Raw genomic sequence first — 21,150 nt, forward strand, 5'->3', positions numbered from 1 at the left:
TTGGGCTTAATCTTATTCACTTTTACAATGATATCCATTAGAACCATTGACAAAAGCCAATACTTTTGTTGAGATTCTTGGATTTTTAATATCAATATACTTATATTATCCCATGGCCTTTGTATGGTATTTTTAGAGTCTCAGAAAGTCATACCACTTTATGAATAGAATCCAAGGCATGGTCATTCAAAATATTTTGGTTTATACTAGAGAAGCTGACAGTCCCATGAACCTCTTAAAAATTAAGAGGCATTATAGTATTGTTGTGGTGCAGATGAATAGAGGTCAAATTATTAAATAAAATAGCTACTTGGAGAGCAATACCAATACGTTGGACATGTAAATATTGTAAATAAATAGTACAATAAATTTGATAGAGTCCAGATGCCAAAAGGCCATTTTCTCCAGGTGAACTGATCTCTATCGGCTGGAGATCAGTTGAAATAGCAGGAGATCTCCAGTTAATACCTGGAGGTTGGCAACCCTACCTGCAGGGTGGCTGCCACACACCTTCCTTGCCCAGCACTGTGCTGGAGGGGGGGAAGGTGTGAGAGGAAGATGGAGGGAGGAAGAGAAGGAGCAGGCTCCCCAGGACCACCCATTGAGGCTGGGGGCACTTGCAGTGGCAGTCCTCAATGCCATGGGCAGGTGGGGTGTCAACAGGACTGGTTGGCAACCCTCTGGCTCTGGTGCCCTAGGCAACTGCCTAGATCCACTTAGTGGACAGGCTGGCCCTGGGTCAAATCACTGCTTCCTGGAGATAGCCATTCCCCCTGATGGAAATGTTCTTTGGAGCCACGCAGTTCCAGCACCTGGATCCAGAGGCAGACAGAAAGCACGTCCTGCATTTTTTAAAATAGCAATTACTATGCATACACACTCATGGCACCCCCTTCCCTGGGCCAGCAATCCAGCCCTCCGGCCACAGTGTGTGGGTTTAATGGTTTATCACCAACAAGACAGGAAGGTGGTGTACAAAATTCACAGATCACTATGTGATAAAGCCGACAGAATATTCCCAGTAAGAAATCCAAATTGCAACTAGTAGAATTCTATCAGCTTCTCAATGTAGTGTATCATTACCAGACCCAAACCTTCAAGATTAGGTGGAATAAGAATCAAATGAGCAAACACTAACTGCTGCTCCTGATACGGAAAAAGCCCAAATTTGTGAAATTGCATCATACAGATTTATAGAGACCTCAAAACCCAGCCAGTGTGTTTCCTTAGCCCCCCCCCACACACACACACACACTCACACAATTGTTCATAGCCTGTTTTTGTGTCAATAAATTGTCACTTAGAGGTGCCTCATCTTCCAAGTCAAAGTGTTTGCAACAGCATGTAATGGTTGACTAAATAGATAGATTCCTGCCCATGAAGTTAAAATAATCCTGCAGGACTTTTCCTGGGTCAGCACAGACCTAAAGGAGGATGAACAAACTACAACAGGTGGTACGTTTTACACATTTGCTTTCATGAATTTACTTTCACGCAATTCCTTCTGGAATCAGTGACTTGGGGAGAAATGGAGGTGGGGGGGGCAGAGGGACTTCACAATTTGGGTCTCCTTCTTTAATCCGATGGGAATGCAAAAAGGTTCACCTACCAATTTAGAAAAGCCAAACAGCTTTAATATGGTTCCAGAAGGGTTTTTTTTTTTTAATTATTATTATGTCTTAATCCTGATTCTTGTCATAGTTCCAAGTATCCAGAGCACAAATCCAGTAGAGCCATTACAGGCTGCTACGGTAAAAAGAAAGTGGGTGGCTTAATCCCTGTTTTTTTCACCGGGGTGATGGTACATTTAATATGTGGAAGTTAAGAAGGATCAGATGTTTGCAATTATATATGTAGAGGAATTGGCATGACCAGATCAAAAGTCATGGCATGACTGGGGGCGGGGGGGGGGGGCAAGCAGTCACTTTCAGCCTGTCCGTCTTTATCTTGAACTTGAGACAAGGGGTCCCTTTCTAATTTTTATCATATACTTCTCTGTTTTTCCCTCCTTTGCTTAAAACTTCTCAATACCAACTGGCATGATCCACTTGAAGATGAGGCATGATCCTTCTGTGGATCATAGCTCACCAAAGGAAAACCAAGGAGGATGACAGAGGGAAAACTCAGTCCCAGCTCCCCTAATTATCCTCTGTATTAACACTTACTTTCTGTATGCAGCCAGTCTTCTTTCCTCACAAGATGGGAGTTACCAAATTACCAGGCGGGACTAGGAAATTAATGGAGACCCAGAGAACCAGCATGGTGTAGTGGTTAAGAGTGGTGTCTTAAATATCCGGTATATTTTTCATTAAAATTTTTATGATGATAACACATGCATTGAATAGGGGATACCAAAAATGCTATCTCTGGGAACTTAAAAAAAAAGCTGCAGCCTATTTTCTCAAAAAATCCATTTTATTTTTAATCTTAACACAAACAGGTCAAGAAACAGTAAGGTCACAGTACCGGCAGAGTCCAGCACTTTCAAATATCATTGATTTAATTTTTAAATTGATATTGAACATTTACTTAAGTTTCCCTTGAAATTAATTAACCCTTTAGTACTGGTCACTGAAAATATTTTTCTAACTGGCAACCTGTAAAAAGCTCAGTGGCCCAAAAGCCAGGGCAAGTGGTGTGCAAGCCAGGGAGTGCTGTGTTCAGGCCAGCTCCTGTCTCTCCATTTCTTTTCTTGAGGACTCATCCCTCCCTTCCCTGAATTAAGATATTGAAAGCAGGCAGCAGAGTTTCCCTGCCCTAGAAAGTTGGGGGGGGGGGAGGCTGCTGTGGCATTTGTCTACTACAGCCTCAGTTCTAATCATTCTGAGGGAGATTTCTAAACACGCTGCTAGCTCTGCACAGATGTTACTTTTGTGTAAACTAAACACATGCAGGATTGCACCCATTGTGAATTTGGCGGGTCTGTGGGGGGGTGGGGAGTGGGTGGAACTTTTCCCCTTTCAAGACTACTGCCATGCTCAAGATCACAAGTAGACCAAGGGCTATTCTGATCAGGATCACTTCAGCGTCCCAGGCACCAGAGAACCACTGGGACGCTCAGCAGGGTGGCTACTGGAGCATTAAAGGATTTCACTGGGTGCAAGTCATTTTCTCCTTCTGGTGCCAGGTTCTCACTCATTCATATGGTTGCCAATTCTGATATGGGAAATTCCTGGTGATTTGGGGGTGAAGCCTTGGGGAGGGTGGGACTTCAGTGGGGTATAATGCAAATCGAGTCCGCCTTCCAAAATAGCCATTTTCTCCAGGGGAACTGTAGTCTAGAGGTCACTTGTAATTCCAGACCTTCAGGCTCTATCTGGAGGTTGGCAACCCTATGAATCATTTGATGGAAGCTGTGGGGGGGGGGCACAAGAGGAGAGGGGTTCCTGTAATACGGGCAAGAGGAGAGAGGGGTTCCTGTAATACGGGCCAGCAGGGGTTACAGAGGTCTGCTTCTTGCACCAACACCGCGAGGTGGGTTAGACTGAGCGTGACTGACAAGCAGTATGGCTGAGTGGCATTTCCACAGGGATGTACTAAAATGAATGACAGGCTAGCCCATTAGAAACAGTGGGAGAGGCTACACAGCCCATTTAAGATAAGTGGAGTCTGGAGTGCCCATTGACTTGAATGGGCTCCATTGAAATACATTGCAGCACAAAAAGAGTTGCAAAGAAAATGTGGAATGGATTTTCCAGTAATGCTTCTAAGCCCAAGTACACCACCCAGCTTTCCCCAATCCTAGCTTAATACTCTCCGCTGACATCTCCCCTACCCCCGGCAGAAGGATAGAAGACCAGCAGATAGGGAATCTCCGGCGGCTGCTAGAGATAAGCAGTCTTTCCTTTTCCTTTCCTTTTATCCCTTAGAAAGAGAATCTCCGGCGGCTGCTAGAGATAAGCAGTCTTTCCTTTTCCTTTCCTTTTATCCCTTAGAAGCTCCTTGATCAATTGATCTTGAGCAGCATATATCTAGTGTTGGAGGGATATAAGGATTGAAACAAATCTTGCCACTGACAATGTAGCCTTGGGGTCCCTATCGCTTATTAAAAAAAGGCATGTCAGTCACAGAGGCATTGGATATGTATATTAAAAGGGGGGAAATATAGTGCGATCGAAGTTCCTCGTAAAAGCGGCCTTCCAAAAGGGCCTGGGCTAAGGAGTCGGTAGAGCCAGCAGAGCAAGGGCAGATCCTGTCTGAGTATGGTCGATTCAGAATTCTGCCCTGCATTACCGTAGAAGGGTTAGCATTCAATCTAGCCAAGCAAAAAGCTCTACAGAGACGAGGAGTCGTCAGATAATATGTATAGGCAGGCAGACCACGTGGAATAAGCAGTCTTGACTGATCCTTGCAAAAGGTCTGGAGGCTGAGGATGCGCTCCAAAGAGGCCGGCGGTGCTTCTGGCATTCTGCACGTGCCCCAAGGCACTCTAGTGGGGGAAGAAGGCTGGCCTGGGTCCCGCCTTCCTCTTTGGCTCTACCCCCGCAGGAGGAGGGGCTGAAGGCGTTGGCCGCCCTACCGGCACTTGTCTCAGCCGCAGTCCCCGGCCGGGAACAGCCCTGGCCGGCGCTCCGGAGCCCCGCCCGATGGCTGATGAGGCGCAGCCCAATGGCCGCCGCTGTCAGGTGAGTCTCCCCCGCGCACCTGCCGTCGCCCCTCTGCCATCTGCTTCCTGATTGGGCAGGACGGTGGGGGCGGCACTACGGTCCCCCGGTTGCTTAACGGAGGCGCATCGTCCAAGGATGCTGCGTTAGGCACCTGGACAGTTCCCCCGCCCCCCCCCCCAAAAAATCTGGTGGCTCAAGCTACACCTGACCGGATCTTTAATGCTAAAGAAACAGCTAGGGAGGTAATGGTAAAGTTCTTCTCCCCTAAGCTGGTTTTCCCCATGGACAGTCCCCTGCCCTTCCAACTGTCCTGGTAATGAAAAAGGGACCACCTAGGAGATTTTCCCCCCATAGAAGCTGTTCCTTGAAATAAGGGTTGAAAATTAATTGTTAGTGATAAATATTATTTCTAGAAGGTGTTCATTCATGCGTGGTCTCCAAAGCCAGAGGTGCTGTAGCTGAAACCCTTTCTTTCCTATTCCAGGTGTGTTTGAGCTGCCAGTAAAGGAATGACCCCCCCACACACACCTGTGCTCAACTTCACTCTCTTCTTTATTCTGTATTGTCAGAGTTGAAACTTTGCATTGAAAATAGGTGCTGGGACAGAGCCTGATGAATCCTGGCTCAAACAAAGTGCTGAAGGGTCAAACACTAAGCTCAGCAAGAAATGCTGAAATTGGAGCCAGGATCTGGCCGTTATGTACATTATAGGTTGATGGACTTTGTAAACAAGGCGGGACCTATGGAAGTAAGCTGCCAGCTAGGCGAGCTATCTTAGCTTCCGCTCAGGACTGCTGCAGTTATTACATCAGGCTGCTTCTGCTACCTCCCTTCTCCGATCTGAGGGAAGAATCCGGGGTATTGGTTTGGTGCGGGACCACAGTGGTCTGCAGCGCCCATTTGCAGGCAAGCCAAGAAGAGCCAAACCCCAGGGTGGCGACAGGAGGCTTTGCAAGCGAAAAGGAGGACAGACCGGCAGCAGATAGGGTGGGCCGTGTGCCAAGCTGGGACATTTGACACGGGTTGCATAAGTCTTCGTTAATGCTGATGGACGTGAGCAAGCGGCCCTGCTGTCACTGTCGTTTGCGTCCTCGTGAGTCAAAGCAGTCTCTGTGTGTCTGAAACGGGGTGGGCTTCTGTGTTCACAGTATTTCTCAGATCTCCCCAACCAGACTGCCTTTTTGCCCAGTTTGGCATCCCCTCTCTTTACATTCTCCTGTGCCTCTAAACATGTATTTGTGATTGTTCCTTAGCTTCAGGGCAAGGTCCTGGTTCTGACTGTGTGTGCTGCAGGAATTGGAGGGACTTTCCAGTATGGCTACAACCTCACCATCATCAATGCCCCAACATCGGTAAGTAATCTTGAGTTAGAATTAGAGGCAAGTGAGCAGCACCTGAAGAAGGTTCTTTATTCCATCAAAATGCCTTGTCTTGTCACACTGCAGTTTATCCAGGCGTTTATCAATGAGACGTGGCTGGAACGCACCGGGCAGCCCTTGGAAAGAAGCAGGATAACACTCATGTGGTCCTTTGTCGTCTCAATATTTCCTCTGGGAGGACTCGCTGGAGCCCTCCTTGCAGGTCCCATGGCCATTAAACTGGGAAGGTGAGCCGTATTTAGATTTCTACATCATACTGTATTGCAGGTTGTTGGAAAGGCCAGTATTGAATTGGGAAATATGCCAGGAGCTGAGAAAATACAAGTGGGAGGAGGGAATGAATATATATGCTCCGGCATTCATCCAAGATGAAGTTGCATTGCAGGAAAAAAATCTCAAATGTCTTTAGGGGTTGCCTTTAATGAACCTCAATGAAGTTCGTTATTAAATGAGAGAGACTTCAGGTCCGAGTCTCATTCCAAGTAACCTGCTGTGTTTTTGCGTATGAATCGGTTAGATTCTTAGCCTCCAGTTCATGATCTTAGGACAGTCTGTGCACTTGTACTGTCTCTGCTTATTTTGGGTACAAGCTGCTGAGTTCATCCAGAATGCAGAAAAACATTTATGCACTTCTTTTCTTCCACTGAAAACACTGGCTTCGTTTAAACTAATTTGCCTTAGTTGGGGCATCCACACAGCCGATGTTTCACTTGGGCTGTTGTTTCCCTCTCTGTGCTATTCATTTATGTTTTGGAGTCAAGGGGGAGGTATTGGCTTACATTGCTATGACCCTAGACCTGTTTACTTGGATATAAGTTCCAAGGAAATCAACAGTACAGGGAGGGTAGTCTTGTGGGACCGCTGCACACCCAGGCTAATGCCTATGGAACAGTGCTGGACTCCTAAGACGGGCTGACTTCAGGAAAGGGAAAACATAAGCAGCAGGAATGGAAATGAAAAGCCAGCATAGCAACACCAGCAGTTACTAGACCCCAGGCTGTGCACAGACAGTACCCGCATATTAGCCATGCATCAAAGGCCCCAGTCAGAGCGCAGGCTGTGGCAATCTCTGATGAACAGGGCCCATTTTACATCTCCCCATCTATTTAACTAGCTCAGTAAGGAGTTCAAGGAGACAGTCCAAATGAAACACTCATCAACTGACTACAACAGCACAGTTGTAGCTTCAGCTGTTGTACTTTCACTGGCCCAAATGCCCTCTGACTCCCTAGGTCAAGCCTTCTTCTTTCTCTCCTTCCTCTCTCCTTCAGCTGAACATAAGAACAGTTGCTGGATCAGACTGCTAGTCCATCTAGTCCAGCATCCTGTCTCACACAGTGGCCAACCAGTTGCCCTGGAGGGCAAACGGCATAGAGACTGAGGCTTCCCCTGCTGCTGCCTCCCAGTACTGGTTTTCAGAGGTTTTCTGCCACTGGATGTGGAGGCTTCCTTCAGTCACTATGGCTAGTAGCCATGAGCGGCTTTCTCCTCCGCAAATCTGTCTAACCCCCTTTTAAAGCTGTCTATGATTTTGACCATCACTACTTCCCCAGCAGTGAATTCCACAGTTTAATTGCACATTGAGTAAAGAAGTATTTCCTTTTGTCTGTTCTGAACCTATTTCCCAACAATTTCATTGAGTGCCCCCAAATTCCAGAATTAAGGGAGAAATTTTTATAAACCTCTATCGTGTCTCCCCTTAGTCGTGTTTTTTTTTTAGACTGAAAAGTTCCAGACTCTCATCATCTTGGTTGACCTCCTTTGTACTTTTTCCATTTCTGTAACGTCCTTTTTGAGATACGGCTACCAGAACTGCGCACCGTATTCCAAAGGAGGCTGCACCATAGCTTCATACGAGGGCATTACAATATAGGCTGTTATATTTTCAGTCATTCTTAATAATTCCTGGCATGGAGTTGGCCTTTTTCACTGCTGCCACACACTGGGTTCACATTTTCAATGAACTTTCCACAATAACCCCCAAATTTCTTTCAATCTCATTGTCAGCCAGTTCAGACCCCATCAGCATTAGGATTGGTTCTTGTAGGTTATCTGGGCTGTGTAACCGAGGTCTTGGTATTTTCTTTCCTTTAGGATTATTTGTTTCAATATGCATTAGGATTATTTGTTTCAATATGCATCACCTTACACTTACCCAGGTTGAACTTAATTTGCCATGTCGTTACCCACTCACCTAATTTAGAGAGATGCTCCTATATCAGTGATGGCGAACCTTTTAGAGACTGAGTGCCCAAACTGCAACCCCAAACCCTCTTATATATCGCAAAGTGCCAACACGGCAATTTAACCTGAAGAATCCCCCTGAAGGAACCATGCAAAATAACAGCGGCGGGTTAGCTATGCACATGCTAATGGTTATGCAAACAGGAACAAAGGAGCAGGCGAGTGGGAGGGGTGGAATTTCTCCTTTTGCTTCGAGACCGTGAATAGGCAGTTTTAAATTCGCATTTTAAAAAAGAGCTTTTAGTGAACATCAAAACTGACCATGCATAAATGGCCAGGGTATCTGTTGTGGGGAGGGGAAGGTGATTGAAAGCCGGTTTGATTCTTCCTTAAGTGGTAGAGAAAGTCGGCATATAAAAACCAACTTCTTCTTCAAAGTGAAACTTGATATTTGTAACTGAACCATCAGGGAAAGAGGTAAATGATTGGGGGAGAGACACCTGGCAACCCTAAGGCAAATATATGAAGCAAAACCTGCTCTATATTCAGAGGGTTCCGTCTGAAAAAAAACTCTGCAAGGGGGCTTATTGTTGAGTTCTGAGGATCTGGATGGGGAAAATGTGCATCTGAATGGCAAATCCAATGCAAAACCTCCCATTCATAAATGGCCAATAACCCCCATGCAGAGTTTTGAATCAAACATTGCTTTCCCCACCCCCCACCCCCCACCCCGAGCCCCGACCTCCTCCTCGCCGCCCGCCTTGGCGCTGCCGGCCCTCGAGCGCGCATTCAAAACCCGGCCGCGCTGTGAGGGGAGGGGGAGGGTGGCGCTTTACCTCACACACCACCTCTCTTGTGTGTGTGTGTGTGGGGGGAATAAACCAGAAATGGGGCGGTGAGGAGAGGCTTCGTGGTCGACCTTTGGTGGGGGTGGAGCCTCCTCTGCCGGCACGCGGGTAAGTGGCTCGGGACGGGACCGAAAGTCCAGGCGGGCGAGGCAGCGACGGATGGAAGAGGTGGAGAGAGAGCCAGCCCGCTTCCCGAGGGACGGGGCGAGGAACCGGCAAGCCAGCAGCCAGGAAAAGACGGAGCGCAGAGACGCGGCGGCGCGCTGCTGCACCCCAGCTGTAGCCCCGCCGCCCGGTCGCGCCTGCGCCAGTCAGAGGACTTGGCTGGGGGCGTGGGGAGGAGGGCAGGATGTTTCAGCCCTAATAAGGTCTTGGGGGCGGGACTAGAGGGAGGGCTGAAACATCCTGCCCTCCTCCCCACGCCCCCAGCCAAGTCCTCTGACTGGCGCAGGCGCGACCGGGCGGCGGGGCTACAGCTGGGGTGCGGCAGCGCGCCGCCGCGTCTCTGCCCTCCGTCTTTTCCTGGCTGCTGGCTTGCCGGTTCCTCGCCCCATCCCTCGGGAAGCGGGCTGGCTCTCTCTCCACCGCTTCCATCCGTCGCTGCCTCGCCCGCCTGGACTTTCGGTCCCGTCCCGAGCCACTTACCCGCGTGCCGGCAGAGAGGGCTACGCGTGCCAGGTCGGGCACGCGTGCCATAGGTTCGCCAACACGGTCCTATATCTCTTCACAGTCCCCCTTGGTTTTCATCATCCTGAATCATTTGGTGTCATCTGCAAACTTGGCTACTACACTGCTCAGCCCCAATTCCAAATCATGTATGTCCCCTCCTCTCTTTTGAGCTCATCCTGCCCTTCTTTTCAAGTCTGTCCTTTACCCTCACTTTCCTCCTCCTCTCCATGGACTTGTCTTCACTGTCCTCCTTCTACTTTCACTGGAAATCATGACAGACCTACACCAGAGCTGCCTAGTAGCTCAGTGGGAAAGAGCACTGTGTTGGCACACAGGGGATGTGGGTTTGAGTCCTACTCTGGGGAGTCATCAAAGAGAGTTCTCAAGGCCAGCTGATCCTGCAAAGGTGACAGGAAGAGGGAACCAGCATTTGGGAACCTCAAGCGGCAATGAAATCCACACTCTCTCTAATGACCATGGCCACACTTTCCTCCCTTGCCTTGCTTTCACCAATTTGGTAACATTTGCATTTTGCACCCGGGGCCAGTTTCACAGAAGAAGTTCCCTCACCCTAGAAATAACCTGGTAATGTGACCTGGATTCCAAAGATGTCAGTCAGGCATTAGCAGAGTGGAGGATTCCAAACTTCTGCACACAGGGTTGGAAACCCAGAGGTGCTGCACCCAAGAATCCACTTTCCTGGATCTGAGCCTCCTTCTTTCTCTTTCTACAGGAAGAAATCTTTGTTGCTGAACAACATGTTTGTGCTCCTTGCTGCCTTGCTGGTGGGACTCAGCCGGATAGCAAAATCCTTTGAAATGATCATGCTGAGCAGATTTTTTGCAGGAATCAATTCTGGTAGGTAAAAATTAGCGGGTAACTATAACATTAACGGTGAGCTACATCACAGCAACAACAGCAGCATCTAAGCAAACATTTCTGATCTACTCCATGAAGCCAGCCTGGCTCCTCTTCTCTCTAGTCCCAACAAGCCATTAGAGCAGTTTTTAATGAAGAGATGGTTGTGAAAACTCATGAGCTGTCCCCCTAGTTCTGGCAGCAGTCTAGAGCTGAACACCAAGGACTGGAGTGTGTGTGAGAGAGAAAAGACAGTTTTAGACTGAGGGCATAACTACCCAATATTCCCAACACGTGCAGGGTCACAGACCAGACTTGCAGACAGGCGTACAACAGGGAAACTCACTTTAAAAAGCGCTCATTCACTCAGCACTATGATGGAGCACTGTGAGGGGCGAGAAGGTGCTTCCAGTTCTCATCTCACCCCACTTTCGACAGTGGAAAGGGAGGCATGGGAGGTTTTCGCCCCTTTTCTCTGGCTCCACAAATCCTTCCTAGGGCACGAGCGCTTTTTAAGGCGAGTCCCCCTAATGTACGTCTGTCTGCGAGTCCAGTTGTGCACCTGTCACCTGGCACATGTTGGGCGTATTGTGTAGCTTGGCCCTGAGGGGGGAATATCAGTCTTACCTGCTTTGTCTGTCTCTTCTGCCCAGGGGTGAGCATGAACGTTCAGCCCATGTACTTGGGGGAAAGCGCACCCAAGGAGCTTCGTGGAGCCGTGACCCTGACGTCAGCATCCTTTACTGCCCTGGGGCTGGTGCTGGGACAAGTTGTTGGCCTGAGGTGAGATGCCTGGGAAGTGCTGGGGGGAAGGTTCGTTGTGGCTTCTGGCCCTGCGCAAAGTTCTTCAAGGCTGAAGCCACTGCAGAGCATTTTGTGTACTTGTAAGTTACACCCCGCCTTTCTTCTGTCACTCAAGGCAGTGCACCCAAGAAGGGGGACAGTCCCAGGAGGTCTCCTGTCAAGTTGCTGACTTGACCCAGAGCTGCTTAGTTTCAGCAAGGCTGCTGCATCATGGGCCTTCAGACCATATCCTGAGCATCCCTTGTGGTAAAGTCTCTGCTTCAAGAGCCACAAGCAGGAGATTGGCAGCCATTCCTTAGCTTCAAAATGTAGCGTTAGAATGTTTTGGTGTGGGACTTGAAAACCTCTCAGATGCCATCTAGATGCTTCTGTGCTGGGAACCGTCCTTGTCCTGGTGCAATTGAGCCGTGAAAAGGGAGATGTCACTTTTGCAAACAGCACCCTGAGAAAGTTGCTCCGGGTTGTCGTGCTTTTGGCTCATGTAGTTCTGCGTTTTAATGCAGAGAAATATTAGGAGCAGAGGAGAACTGGCCTCTTCTTTTAGCCAGCAATGCGGTGCCCAGTCTGATCCAGCTGTTGCTTCTGCCCTGGGCCCCAGAAAGCCCCCGGTACTTACTGATTGACCGAGGAGATAAGGAGATGTGCATTTGTGGTGAGTACCTGCTTCCACAGTAGCATCCTGGGGCACAGGGGTGCTGGACTGTCACAACACAGCAAAGTCATGGTTGCTGTTGTGTAAAGGTTTGGGGTTCCACTTCCATTCCGAAGTAGTAGCCTCCAGATCACAACTGTTAGCTCTAAGGGGGACCTTGTATGCTACAGGGAGCAGGCTTCTTAAAACGCTGTGGCTACAAGAGTCATCTGCAAATGACTGGGAGTGGCTTTAGACAATGACATATTCCCAAAGACAAGGCCACCTCTTGGGTTCTGTCCCAGGTTACCACAAAAGCACAGAGCTGATCTACGGCAAAGAAGATTGCCTTCATTGGCCTTCCTGAGATTAGCACCAGGCTGCGGTGTTTATTTGCACTGTTCATTCTCATTGGTGTTTTCCCTTGAAACAGTTTGGGCTTTGGAATATGTTGGCAATTCCTGTTTGCTAATAAAATTTGGACTCCATACTGGCAGTTGGTCATTCAGTGACTGACTGTTTGGATGGCAGAGTGTGGTTGTTGTTGTTGTTATTTATTACATTTATAGTCCACCTTCATTCCCAGCCATGCCAGGCTCAAGAGTGGGTAAAAAGGTAAAGGTCCCCTGTGCCAGCACCGGGTCATTCCTGACCCATGGGGTGACGTCACAACCTGACATCCTAGGCAGACTTTGTTTACGGGGTGGTTTGCCAGTGCCTTCCCCAGTCATCTTCCCTTTACCCCCAGCAAGCTGGGTAATCATTTTCCCGACCTCGGAAGGATGGAAGGCTGAGTCAGCCTTGAGCCGGCTACCTGAAACTGACTTCCATCGGAATCGAACTCAGGTTGTGAGCAGAGCTTGGACTGCAGTACTGCAGCTTACCACTCTGCGCCACGGGGCAGAGCGGGTAAGTAACAGTATTTAAACCAAAAAACATCAGCTAAAACCACAATATCAGAATACAATATAAAACAGAAATAAAATAGCAAGATGGCATTTTCATAATAGGGAGATGACAGCCACTGTAGACCCTGGCTGGTTGGTATCAAGAACAGAGCCGGACCCTGATGCTCCCCTTTTCTGGCTCTTTTACAGCGTTGCAGAAACTGCGAGGCAGCCGTGACCTGAACAGCGAGATGAAGGAGATGCTGGCTGAACAGGCAGCCGTCCAAGGGAAGAAGGCCGAGGGCCCGTGGGAGTTGTTCTGGAACCCCGCCGTGAGGTGGCAGCTGATCACCATCCTGGTGCTCAGCAGTGCGATGCAGCTCTGTGGCAATGACTCGGCAAGTGCAGTGGAGGAGGCTGGTGGTGCTTTTGGCTTAGATACCCAGCTCCTGTTTTTAAGCTGGTTACAACTGTCAAGGACCAGAATCCCAAAGAACCTGTTAAGGGCATGTCGGCAGAATGAGTTCACGTTGGGTCAGGGCCGATTGAGCAGCTGTGGTCCTGCAGGGCCTTTTCCAAAAGAGCTAGAATGCTGCCTGGAGTCAGTTTTGCACTACCATGGAGAAGTGCAAAATAATCTCACAAGGTACAAAAATGTGTGGAAATGAACATTCTTGTTAACTCCAGTTCTGTCATCCTGGTTGCTGGGTTTTGTCTGAAGTACCTTTTCCCATATGCCTTTCCAAGCTAGTCTGTCTAGGACCAGCTACACTGGTATAGCATGGAAGACAAGAGATCCACAGCACATTCCTAAGTAAAGTTATCTCCTTCTAAGCCCACTGGTTTCAATTAATTTAGAAAGGTGTAATTCTGTTTAGGGTAGAACTGTGGGTATTCTGTAGTGCAATCCTATGTGAATTTATTCAGAAGTAAGTTTCACTTTATTCAAGTGGGTTTACTCCTAGATAAATACACATAGGATTGCAACCTAAGCTTGCTGCTCTGACTCTAGGTGCTATCTGTAGTCATTGTTTTAATAAAACTACAGCATTTATCTTTTACAACTTCATCAATATACTTCCCAGTAGCATTTATATGTATTTACACAATACGTTTTATGTTCTTAAACTGTAGAATAAGTTTAGATATGATTTGAAAATAAGTATTATATACCTTTCAATCCTGCGCACACATTTCTGGTCCTACACCCATAAGGAAAAATTATATTTTTCTTTGGCTTCAAATCTTCACAACTCTCATGGAAATTGTACAGTCCTGCCTGGAAGGTAACTATAAGGATTGTGAAGCACTTTGAACACTTGAAAGTACTACCGCAAATGCCAAGTATTGTTGAACGCGTTCTCCAGGGGGATCCAGATGTTGGGCAAGCCCCCCCCCCCAATTCCTAGACGCACATAATGACAAATCAGGGAAGTATGAGGCAAATGATCTATGAACCTTCACTCATGTTTCTTCTTTTTCTTTCCCCAGATGTACTTCTATGCCTCCTATGTTTTCGAGGAGGCAGGGATTCCTTATGACAAAATCCAGTACTACGTTATTGGCACAGGGAGCTGTGAGCTGATTACCGCCATAACTTGTGTGAGAATCTCACCAGCCCTTGGAGCAAATGCATTGTGTGCAGTCAGTTAGTGCTTTTCTGCCTTTGTCTCAGTGGGTCTCAAAGTGGAATACAAGCTGTTCCCAGAAGAAATGGAGCTTCCCCCCCAGGGCTTGTGTGCCTTTCCTTTCCCTCTCATGGTGATGTTGGCTGTATGCCAGTTCAACCCTTATGCTGGGTCTGGTGCAGGCAGCACTTTTTTTTCCTGGCTACTTCTTGGCCCCGGGCTTCATGCATGTTCTCTGGCAGAGGGTAGAAATGAACATCCCTGGCAGAGTTCAGACAATAGCTATTCTGCGTTTGAGTGGTTCCTTATGATAGTAGTCTGAAAAATCATGTGGCAAAGGGATGGCTGGTTGGCCCTAGATTCTAGTTCTTCCTGGTCCAGCATTAGCAGGACATCTCCTGCAGCAAGGAGAAGAGGCAGCTTGTCTTTGGTGACTCAAGCCAAAGCTCCAAGCTTGGCCTGCAAGCTAATAGAGCATTCAGCCCTCTTTCTGCTTTATTTCCCTCACAGGGGACCACTAAGAGGAAAGAAGAGCTGAAGAGCAGCAATTTCACTTTCCAAATTTTATTTGGGATTCCCCAACCAATTGTTGTGCCAATTTAATCAGGAAAGGGAAGTGTGGAGAAGCAGAAGTGAGCACCCATGTTGAAACTGTATCAATGCTCTTTCTCCATTCTCCACATGCATGGTCATGTGCACACTTCTGTGCATACATAACTGGCCACACCTGAAACTTGGGGTGGTATTTCAGCCAGCTCTGTGCTTATAGCCAGAGCCTTCTGCTTCTGCACAAACTCAGAAGAATTATAAGAACAGAGAAGTACCCCCAAAAGGCCATTTAGTCCATTTCACAAGCAGAAAGCAGATGTGCTTTAAAAAATGCCTCTAGAAAACTAAGGCCAGTTTTCTGGCCGGGCACATTTTCATGGTTGAGAAAGTTAACCATAGTGTCACTTTCTGAGAGTTGTCAGGGGCGATGACTGAAAGACTGGTAAGGCGGGATCAAATGAGAGCAGCAGCATTCCTGATCTGTCCAACAACCTGCCTTTGGTGAGTCTCCTGTGATGTTTTATTCCAGAATTTCATCATAGAACGTGCCGGTCGAAGGATGCTGGTGATAGGGGGATACAGTCTTATGGCAGTGTGGGCCGTGGTCTTCATGGTGGCTTTATCCCTGCAGGTACCCAGGCGGTAGAAGTGGGGTGAACTGCAGCAGCAGGGGCCGAGTACGAGTCAGACTCCTTGTGAACTCATTTTCTACTGTCTTCTTGGTCTTGCAGGATCGGTTTAGCTGGATGCCATACCTCAGCATGGCTTGCATCTTTGCCTATATCCTGAGCTTTGGAATTGGACCAGGTTAGTCAGTGCAGGATTGCTTTTCTCGTGCAAAACTGAAACGGGCAGCCTGAAACAGGGGCAGGGGTAGTACTGGCATTTAGATGGTATTCCTGGTATTCATGAGGACTAGCCACCCTCAAATGGAAAGTGTGGAAAGCCAGGGATGGGAAACAAAGGGGATATGGTCGGTGCGGAGAGGGGAGTAGATAGCCATGTTCATGCCTCTAATTCAGACCACTCCCTACTGTCACTACAAAGGAAAGGTTATGATTTGGTCTCAAGACACCAGACTCTCCCAGCAGCCAAAGCCAGCAGACATGGCACAGTAATGAAATAAAATAATGAACTAGTTATGGGGATATTAAGGAGCCCCCGTGGCGCAGAGTGGTAAGCTGCAGTACTACAGTCCAAAGCTCTGCTCACAACCTGAGTTCGATCCCGACGGAAGTCGGTTTCAGGTAGCCGGCTCAAGGTTGACTCAGCCTTCCATCCTTCCGAGGTCAGTAAAATGAGTGCCCAGCTTGCTGGGGGTAAAGGGAAGATGACTGGGGAAGGCACTGGCAAACCACCGCGTAAAACAAAGTCTGCCTTGGAAACGTTGGGATGTGATGTCACCCCATGGGTCAGGAATGACCCGGTGCTTGCACAGGGGACCTTTACCTTTATCTATGGGGATAATGGGCTTGAGGCTTTCTACTATGGTCTTGGACAACATATATGTATGGCACACCCTGCTATCCATAATGTGAGAGGGTTGTTTGGAAGTGGGACAGAGATTTTATTTAGCAGTTGTAGTACTTCTAATTTATTTATATTTGTCCTACAAAACAGAGAACAATTAATAATTTGCTTGTTTTATCTAGCTGGTGTGACAGGAATGATACCCACTGAGATTTTTGATCAGATGACCCGCCCAGCTGGCTACATGATCTGTGGCTCTTTGATTTGGACCAACCTGTTTCTAGTGGGAATGGCATTTCCTTTCATCATGGTGGGTATATTATATATATCTATATGATAGTTTAAGAGGGTAGCCATGTTAGTGACTCGCAAAAGCTTGTACCCTGAAAATCTTGTTGGCCTATATATGATGTCGTTCCATACCCAAAGTTCACAAGGAGTGGAAGTGAGCCATTTTAAACCAAATATGCCTTCTGCTCAGCATCTCTTACATGTTCATTTTATATGCAATTTTTGCACCATTTAATGTTTCGTGTTAATACCTATGCTTTGCTTCAGTTCTGCTTTTAGATTTCCGGTCGGTTCTAAAACCCTAATCCTATTGTATTGTTTAATGACTGTCCCATACTATTTCTTTGACTCACTGTATTGACTCACTCTGTAATCTGCCTTGAGTTCAAGTGAGAAAGGCGGACTATAAATAATGTACATAAGTCTAAATAGACCTCTTTTATTTATTTAACTGTTGTATTTGAAAATGGCCAACAGTGTCAAAGCCACATTTGCTTCACTCCCAAGGTTTCCTTTGTCTCTAGCCCTGCCCTGCTTCCCACTCAGTTGTCTCATTTATAAGAAGTGATAACTTATTTTCTAATGCCTTTTCGTTCTCTCTCTGTCTCCCCACCCCCCTCCTCGCAGGAAGGCCTGGGCCATTTCTGCTATCTTCCTTTTTTCACCGTTTGTGTCTGCACTGCCCTGTATGTCAGTTTCTTCCTCCCCGAGACCAGGGGGAAAAGCTTTCTGGAAATCTCTGAAGAGTTCAACAAGCGCAATTTCAAAACTCAGACTTGTGAAAATTCCTGGACAAACTTGGAAGATACCAAATCCACTATGTTGTAACCACTGAGCAAACTGAAGAGACAGTGGGAATAAGCAAATCTGTCCCAACTCTCCCGATTGGGAGTTGAACCCAGTTTGTGTGGGGGTGTGGGGGTAGAATCCTTTTTCTGTTTCTAAAACATAAGGACCGTATGGAAAGGTCTTGCCTCAAAATCCATATTTCAAATTAGCACATGGAAATGCTCACTTCAAAACATATGGAGTCAAAATGCAGATTTCAGAAGTGGCATGAGTTTTCACACAAAACCTGAATGGAATTTCAGTATTTGGGCTAGATTTTAACTCTCAGTAAGTGCATAAGAGCAGGAATAATCACAGTCCGGTGCCAGCCAAAAATTTCTACTTTTGAACCTCAAACATTTGTGTTATCTGCACAAATAAATGGTATAGGAATTTAGTAGCATAGTTTTTTAGGCAATTCAGAATTGTGAATAAATCTGAAACAAATTTATGAAAACCAGTTATGTAAATCTCAGGTTTTAAAATCTGTAAATCCACACCCCAAAACCTAAGCTTCAGATTCTGAAAGTGTATTCAAGCATTCAAACTGATGGGAAGTTCTTGTTTGAGGATTGAGGACTTGATGTACAAGATCTGGGATTACATTTTCTTTTTAAAAACAATTTACAGCCCCAGAATATAGGAAGAGGAAATGTTTAGCCATCCCCTCCCATATCTTGCTCCCCTCTAAGAGGGGGAAAAGGCAGGGGACTGTCTATACCATCCCATCCCACCCCACTCACACACAAAGCTAATTATAACTTTAGGAGATGGTATCATTTAATCAGCAAAAATAAAGGAGAGGCAAGGATTAGATAAGCTTACCCAAAATAAAATTTGTAGAATTGAGCATTCATTGTAACCCTTTTGTTGATGCCTTTTGATCCCTGATGGGGGGATGCTAGGAGGAGACCTCAGCATGGTGACCTTTTTCTCTCTGAAGGGCATCCGCTGCATATTTGTTACTGTCATGCAGCCTTCCCTGGGAACTTGTTGGCCTCTTGTATTAAGGATGCAGCAGTAGCAAGAAAAACTCGGGACAGAAGAAGTCATTGTTGATGTTCATCATTTAATAAATCCTTTGGGTGTTTAACCACTTTTTGAAACATTAGTGCTGTTCTTGGTGAGAATGAAATAATGGTATGCTGGAAAGACAATTGTATAAAAATGCTTTGATATTGTATTATCTGATACCGAACAACCCGTCCTTTCCTTGGAATGAACAGTGATAACTGACTTTTCTCCCAACCCACTCAATAGTTTAGAAAACCAGTCAGTCCTGGTTGGGTAAAAAAACAAGTAATGAACACATGCATACGATTTGGCTTCCCACATGCAAATGGGCAAATAATGGAGGGGGGGTTATGTGTAGGCAAGGCTTGTGCCCAGTGCTTCAAACAAGGCTTCTAACGGGAGTTGAACCTGGAGTTCAGCAAGGGAGCTCAAGGAGGAGCAGGAGAGAACCGCTGGAGTCTGGGTTTCCTGAAAAAGGATATACAAAAATCAGCAAGGAGGGCTGTGTACCATAGTGTCCTTCCTGCTACAGAAATTGTCACAGATTGAGGTAAGCACCCTACTTCAACCCTAAAATATCTTTAAGCAACCAACCCAGTTATGAAGGTAGAAAGTCAGCAGGGAATGGGTGCTAGCCAGTGTTTTGCAGGGAGTGCTACATGTATAATTATCTGTGGGTATGTGACTGATGCATGGAGCTTTGAGCTCTCAGGAAGCAGGCTTGTTTCCCTGAGGCTAGGGTTGCTGACCAGGAGAAGGTGTGGGGGAGACAAAAAGGTTTGTGGACAAGACTTTCAAGGACCTGCTAAAACAGTTCCCCACTTGTATTGTCAGCTCTTTTACTGTCATGGAAATTGAGAGTCTTGAGGTTGGAGGGCATCAGACTGAGGAGAAGGGGCATGATCCCATAGATCTCTTCCTTGATGGGACCTTCCTTGGATGACGGACCAATATCCTCTTGTACTGAGGATAACCCTCAGTTGTTAGGATGAGCTATACAAAAGAGATGGGCCTCACTTGAACCAAAAAGGGAACCACAATGCTAGAAATCAAAAGTGGCAGTGCAGCTTTTAAACTAATCCTGGGGGGAAGCCAACAGAAACTGGAGAACCTTTGGTTTAGGACTAGTCAGTCCAAGTCAGTAAACACTCAAGATAATATTGATAGGAGAACAATAGAACTTGGGAGTGAGGGTAGGATGGCAAAAGAGGGTCATCTGCAGAAGGCGGACAGGGTTGTTGGAGAAGGAAATGTGTCTAGGCCAATGCTAGCAGCCTCCAAGCCAAGATGGAGAAGCAGGGTGCTTGGTGCTCAATGACAAGTTAGATGTAGAGAGTGTCTCAGAAGCATGGTAGAATGAGGAAATCAATGGGATACAGTCATCCCTGGGTATAAGCTCTACAGCACAACAGGAATGGATGTGTTGGTGGACGTGTTGCATTTTATATCAAAGAGGCACAGAATCAAATAAGAAGGTTAGGAGAATTAACTCCCCAACAACATGGTGCAGTGGTTAGGTTGTTGGTCTAGGAGCTGGGAGACCAGAGTATACACCTGCCTTTTTCCTGAGCATCTCAATGTGCCATGGGTTCAGCCATGATCAGGAAGGGTATGATGTCTGTCAAATGAATGGCCCACTTTTCACGGAAGATTTTGATGCTCTCTTGCTGCGGAGCAAAAAAAAAAGCGATTTAAATTTATTTTTCATGGGCGCGATTTAAATTCATGTTTTCATATCCCCGTCAATCCAGACGTAGTTGTGGTTTTTCATGGGAACAAAGCAAGCAGTATTCTACAACGGTTTGGTCTGTCCCCTTCTGAAAAGCTTATGGTTTATGCCCGCCCCAACTCCGCCCCAACTCTGCCCAGCGGATTACCCAGTGCAGTTCACCTCTGGACACAGCCCCAGCCAAAAAAAGCACCAGTCCCTCCAGTTTCCTTATATAACTTTTCTATTTACCATTCTCCCCCCCCCGTACTTGGCCACGCCCCCCCTTTCCCAGACTTCGACAGACGGTCATCATTGCCCCCCCCCCCCGTAGAGCTCCAGCCATTCATTGCCAGGAACTTCCATCCAGATAGAGAAGGGAGACCCAGAGCAGACTGGCTGCCCCTCTTCAGAAGGGTGACGGGAGTTTTGGCTTTGATTTGCTGCTGACAGGATGCCCCCAGCCAACACACATACACAGGATCGCACTGGCAGGAGGGAGATCTGTCCTGCATTGGAGGGAGGCTGTCCCCCGGGCTTGAAACTCTCCCAGCCAATTGCCATTCACAGGGGAGGATAAATTAGCCGGCATGGGCGGGGACAATTGGTCCGAACCCAGGAACGTTTTTCATGGAGCGGAAAAAAAAATGCGTAGCAACCACAAAGAACGGACCAACACAGGTTTGAGAAGACACGAAGTTGACGCGGTTTTTCTGCTAAAACTCGAAACGTTCATGAAAAATCAAAAATTTGCCGCGGGGCAAAACAAAGGCGAAACTGTGCCAAACCTCTGTG

The 21,150-nt window shown here is 47.1% G+C and overlaps 1 protein-coding gene across 2 annotated transcripts; it reads left to right on the plus strand.

The window, feature by feature from the left end:
* Positions 1–1,416: 1,416 nt before the first annotated feature.
* SLC2A11 (solute carrier family 2 member 11) lies at positions 1,417–17,681 on the plus strand. Of its 2 annotated transcripts, none has more exons than XM_056859346.1 (12): positions 1,417–1,455; positions 5,861–5,959; positions 6,053–6,213; positions 10,421–10,545; positions 11,199–11,328; positions 11,853–12,001; positions 13,078–13,265; positions 14,359–14,469; positions 15,574–15,675; positions 15,776–15,851; positions 16,697–16,824; positions 17,433–17,681. In XM_056859346.1, the coding sequence occupies exons 1-12, from the start codon at positions 1,435–1,437 to the stop codon at positions 17,631–17,633; spliced, it is 1,491 nt and encodes a 496-aa protein (XP_056715324.1). In that variant the 5' UTR covers positions 1,417–1,434; the 3' UTR covers positions 17,634–17,681. The 2 variants fall into 2 exon arrangements, with proteins under 2 accessions (XP_056715324.1, XP_056715323.1); XM_056859345.1 differs by lacking the exon at positions 1,417–1,455 and adding an exon at positions 4,586–4,625.
* Positions 17,682–21,150: the final 3,469 nt, after the last annotated feature.

The sequence above is a fragment of the Euleptes europaea genome, chromosome 13 (genome assembly GCF_029931775.1).
Source record: "Euleptes europaea isolate rEulEur1 chromosome 13, rEulEur1.hap1, whole genome shotgun sequence".
NCBI lineage: Eukaryota > Metazoa > Chordata > Lepidosauria > Squamata > Sphaerodactylidae > Euleptes > Euleptes europaea.

What these genes read in the sequence shown, in the direction of transcription:
- SLC2A11 (XM_056859345.1), top strand. Translation starts at nt 4,587, where the DNA reads ATGGCTGATGAGGCGCAGCCCAATGGCCGCCGCTGTCAG. An exon ending in TCATCAATGCCCCAACATCG is followed by an intron (nt 5,960 to 6,052) that starts GTAAGTAATCTT and finishes GTCACACTGCAG; the next exon opens with TTTATCCAGGCGTTTATCAA. An exon ending in AGCTCTGTGGCAATGACTCG is followed by an intron (nt 13,266 to 14,358) that starts GCAAGTGCAGTG and finishes TTCTTTCCCCAG; the next exon opens with ATGTACTTCTATGCCTCCTA.